This window comes from Rosa chinensis, chromosome 2, assembly GCF_002994745.2.
Source record: "Rosa chinensis cultivar Old Blush chromosome 2, RchiOBHm-V2, whole genome shotgun sequence".
Classification (NCBI taxonomy): domain Eukaryota; kingdom Viridiplantae; phylum Streptophyta; class Magnoliopsida; order Rosales; family Rosaceae; genus Rosa; species Rosa chinensis.
Genome location: NC_037089.1, coordinates 79,225,085 through 79,229,243, shown reverse-complemented (window position 1 = coordinate 79,229,243; position 4,159 = coordinate 79,225,085). Strand labels below are relative to the sequence as shown.

Genomic DNA, 4,159 nt, shown 5'->3' with positions numbered 1-4,159 from the left:
CTAAGTGGCTTTCCCAGATAACAAAGTTCCAATCCCCTGATCTGCTTCTGATCCTTCTACCAATAAATTACCATATGTTTTTAGAGAAATCAGGCTTCCGGTGTAACTGAAGATCTTGGGGACGGAATTCACTTCAACTCTTCCATTTCCACAACGCAAGCGTTTCCTAGAACCCCACCCTAGATTGTAATGGAGCACACCCACAATGCCTTTTCTGCTCCTAGAGTCATCAACAAGAATAAAACAATTGAGAGGCCACCATTCATAACAATAAGACTGACCAACATTGAGTTTTATGTTGTAGTCCTTCACCCATTCTTTCTTATCATTTTTCAACACCCATACCTCAACTTTGGAAACTGATACTGAAGTAGCATCAACAATGGCCAGAGATCCTCTCAAATTAAGCAAGTTAAGAACCCTTTTGGAGGGTAAGTTGGGATGAGAAGTCCATATGAACCTCTCCTCATTGAAGTCGAAACATAGTATACATTGTCCAATCAACCAATATGTGTTTCCATATGCAAATGCATGCTGCTTACTTAAACCACAAGGAGGAACCGCGGATATTCGTCGCCAAGAGCTTGTCCCCAGTACATGAACTTGGGTCAAATATGAACTGGAACGCCTAGGATCAATCCCGAAAACAATATTAACAATCTTGTAGGTGCTGGTAGTGGCATCCACTCCTATACCGTACCACTCATTCAAGCGGGATAGTGAATTAACATTAGAAGGTGGGAGCTCTAGAGCTTCTCCCCTAAGTGGATTGCATAATAGGGCTGGACCTCTTGATAAACTAGAGTCCTTAAAGCAAAGCAAGCCACCAGAAGCAAACTCTAGCTCATATTTAGTTTCAATGGACAAAATACCCGAAGAGAAACTGTCATCATAGCTTGTTGCTGTCCAACTATCGCCATTGTATTTCCAGCCTCGAAACAGCATTAATCTGGAATATTTGGATGCAGACCTAGAATGGACCATGACTAGAGGTGGCTCCTCAATCATATCGGTGTTGTGCTGAAGATGAATTGCAGCTAGAGAGGGGTCGTTGACTAGCTTATAGAAAATCTTAGAGACACATTGGAAACGAAAAAGAGATTTTGCTGGCAGTCGAGAAAGGATGTTGAGGAGGATCACCGTAGGGAGGTCCTTTGAGCTGTGGCTGCCGCTAGACATTTCCTTGGTCCTTGCAATCTCCATAGTTCTACTTAATCAAACATTTTGAAGATTCAATAACTACGTGCTCTGACTGGTTTTGAATATGAAAGTATGAAAAATTTAAAAGATTTTCTATGGCTTCAATACAAAAGATTCATGTTTGACAAGGATAGTTTCTTAAATTACAAAACATTAGATATACATTAACTACTAAACCCAGGAAGTACGAAGATCCGAATTACATCTTAATTACAACAAAACCTAGATCTTTTCTTTTGCATACACAGTTACCAACACTCACATCTTGTAAAGCCCTAACTTTACTTCTATAAAGTATAAACCTTAGTGAGAGGTTGCGTACCTTGAATCAGCAGGTAAAGCAACTTAGGGTTGCAAGAGACACGTTTGAGACTATGTTTCTTTAGGTTGGAGAGTCAGCGCTTTATATAAAGATCGATGTTGATGATCCTTTTCATTGATCGATCCTGAAAAATAATAGTTAATCCTTAGATACTATCAAGAAAGACCTCTAAGATTTTCTGCACGGCCCAATAAACTTGAATTGGGACTTATTTAATTAGGCCGTGTTATTATGTTTAGAAGTGCTTATCAAAGACAGCTTCCCGTAATATCAATATGATATCTCATTTAATTCGGAAACTACTACGTTTTTTCTTGTAGAATGATAATTTAGATGATTGCATTTAATCTTCCTATCATTATTACGAGACCTAATAGGGCGGATTTTTTGGGATATTAATTGATTAATGTTATGAAAATCTATTAAGGATACAGTGTAGTATGACTGTAATTTGAACGATGTTCCGTGATTGATAAGGAATCATCTCTATTTCGATCTAGGGTTGTTTGGATTCCGAGGAGAAGTTCTGAAGCTGCCAAAAAGTAAAAGTTAAGGAATGCAAAGTTTGCGAAATGTTCTATGAATCTGTGGTATGGGATTCCATGCCATATAACTAGCATGCACCTACAATGCGGAAAATCATATGGATATGTGAGTATGTGACCAAGGAAGGGATCTCTTTCGATTTCAAGGAGGAGGATTTCACATGCACATCAGCACATGCACTCCTCCTCCCGGTTACTTACCATGTTGCGGTCATGGTGACTTAAGTACATTAATATGTGAGAGAATCTTTGGCCGTGGTTGTTATGTCAAGAGATGCTCCCCTTCATGTATCAAGAATCAACATTAAAATAGATCTATAAATGGATCAGATTTTGATCCGTATTCATTCCGGATTTGTGTTATTGAATTGGTTTGGATTGAAAATTTGCTCCGTTGATCCTTTAATGGTCCGGATATGTTAATCCATTTATTTAACGGATCAAGCACGCCTTTAGTTTGATCCGATCCGTTAATAATTCAGTGCGTTTTTATAATTTTTGTATTAATAAATATTATTTTTCAAAATATAAACTGTAAAATATTAAGAAAACTTACTATTTTTAAATATAAAATTATATATATTTTAATTCAAACCCAGTTTGGGTATTAATATATTTATCACAAGCCAGAATAGGTCGTTACATATCATTCCGCTGCCATCTATAGACAGACAAGAAGATAGTGGTAGTACCCACAGTGGTACATAGAAATAAACATAATTATTACACATTTAAATACATAGACATAGCGAGAATCCTCCAGAGGCGCTAGAGAGCACTCAAAGTGCATAGCTTCTCAACACAGGAAATTATTGTAAATAGAATAAAAACTAAAAACATAGTATAGGCCTAAAGGCAAACAACCCAACCCAAATTTTCAAGCCCAAAAGGCAACTCAAGGGAGAGTTCACTCAAAGTTCATCAAGCCAGGAATTGCCTAGGCCCAGTCTCCATCTGCATCCCACTGCCGCACGTCACAGCTCCAGACTAGCCCCTCCCCGACCTGCTCCGCCGCGCACCACACCGCCACAAAACCGCACCCCATGACCAGCCATCTAAGTCACCGCCTAAGAGGCCTTCCACTGCTGTTCAGCACGACAAACGCACTTAGAGACTTCCACCAGACTAGACGCCAAAACCAAACCTGCAAAACCTTAATCAGAACACCCAATCAAGCTTCCTCGAGCAATAGCATCAATACCCATTCGGCAGCAAACCACAACGTCAGTGAGGCCGAAGGCCAACCAGACGTCAAGCCGCCGCCGGACTAGAGCGATCTCTCAATCAGAAGGCTTCGCCGCAAGCTTTAGGGTTTCTCAAAGAGAGAGGTTTGAGAGAGACTTTTTCTTTTTCTTAATATTTCATGAAGTATCATGATAAAAATATAATAATATTATTAGAATTTAAAAATATAATAATATTATTAGAATTTAAAAATATAATAATATTATTAAAATTTGAAAATATTCGTTATTGTAAATAGATCAAATTAGCCGATCGCGTTTTCATTAATTAGGCGAATATAAATTTAAATTTAACTATTATCGATCCACCGGGTTAACGGATTGAGTTGGATTGAAATTTTTTATTATTAAACATATTTGAATTTATGTTAATCCGCTCCAAATCTGATCCAATTACAGGTCTACATTGAAATATGAATTTGCAAAATTATGATATCGAAAAGCATCGGGTAAAAGACTACTGCTTAGTGGCAACACCTTGCTGTTTTTCGGAAATAACCCTCCAGTTTCTCTAGGTACTTGGGAGCGCATGCAGCATAATTGTTAAAATGGATCCGAGACATGGAAGTCGGAGTACTCTGCAATTCTACAATTTGAGACCCGGGACCAATTCCATATCGAACCGTGAGACCAAGGAAGTAGCTAGCTAGCTATAGATTGATTAGATTCTAACGTTCATGTGATTCATATACCCATTGTCATCTTCAATTTTGTTGGATGCCCGATTTGTCTCAAAGACTATGTTTCTATGCAATTAAGTAACTAGCAATTGGGACAGCTTCATCATATCACTTCATATCAGAATAAGACTGTATCGAAAATTCGAAATAAATATATGGGGAAATTCA

The 4,159-nt window shown here is 38.1% G+C and overlaps 1 protein-coding gene across 1 annotated transcript; it reads right to left on the bottom strand.

The window, feature by feature from the left end:
• LOC112185119 (F-box protein At5g65850) lies at positions 1–1,203 on the bottom strand. The gene has a single exon (XM_024323330.1). It carries the CDS (start codon positions 1,201–1,203, stop codon positions 1–3), a length of 1,203 nt encoding a protein of 400 aa, XP_024179098.1.
• Between the last annotated feature and the right edge of the window lie 2,956 nt (positions 1,204–4,159).

Bases quoted from the DNA above. Each gene is read 5' to 3' on its own strand.
- LOC112185119 (XM_024323330.1), bottom strand. From the start codon at position 1,203: ATGGAGATTGCAAGGACCAAGGAAATGTCTAGCGGCAGCCACAGCTCA.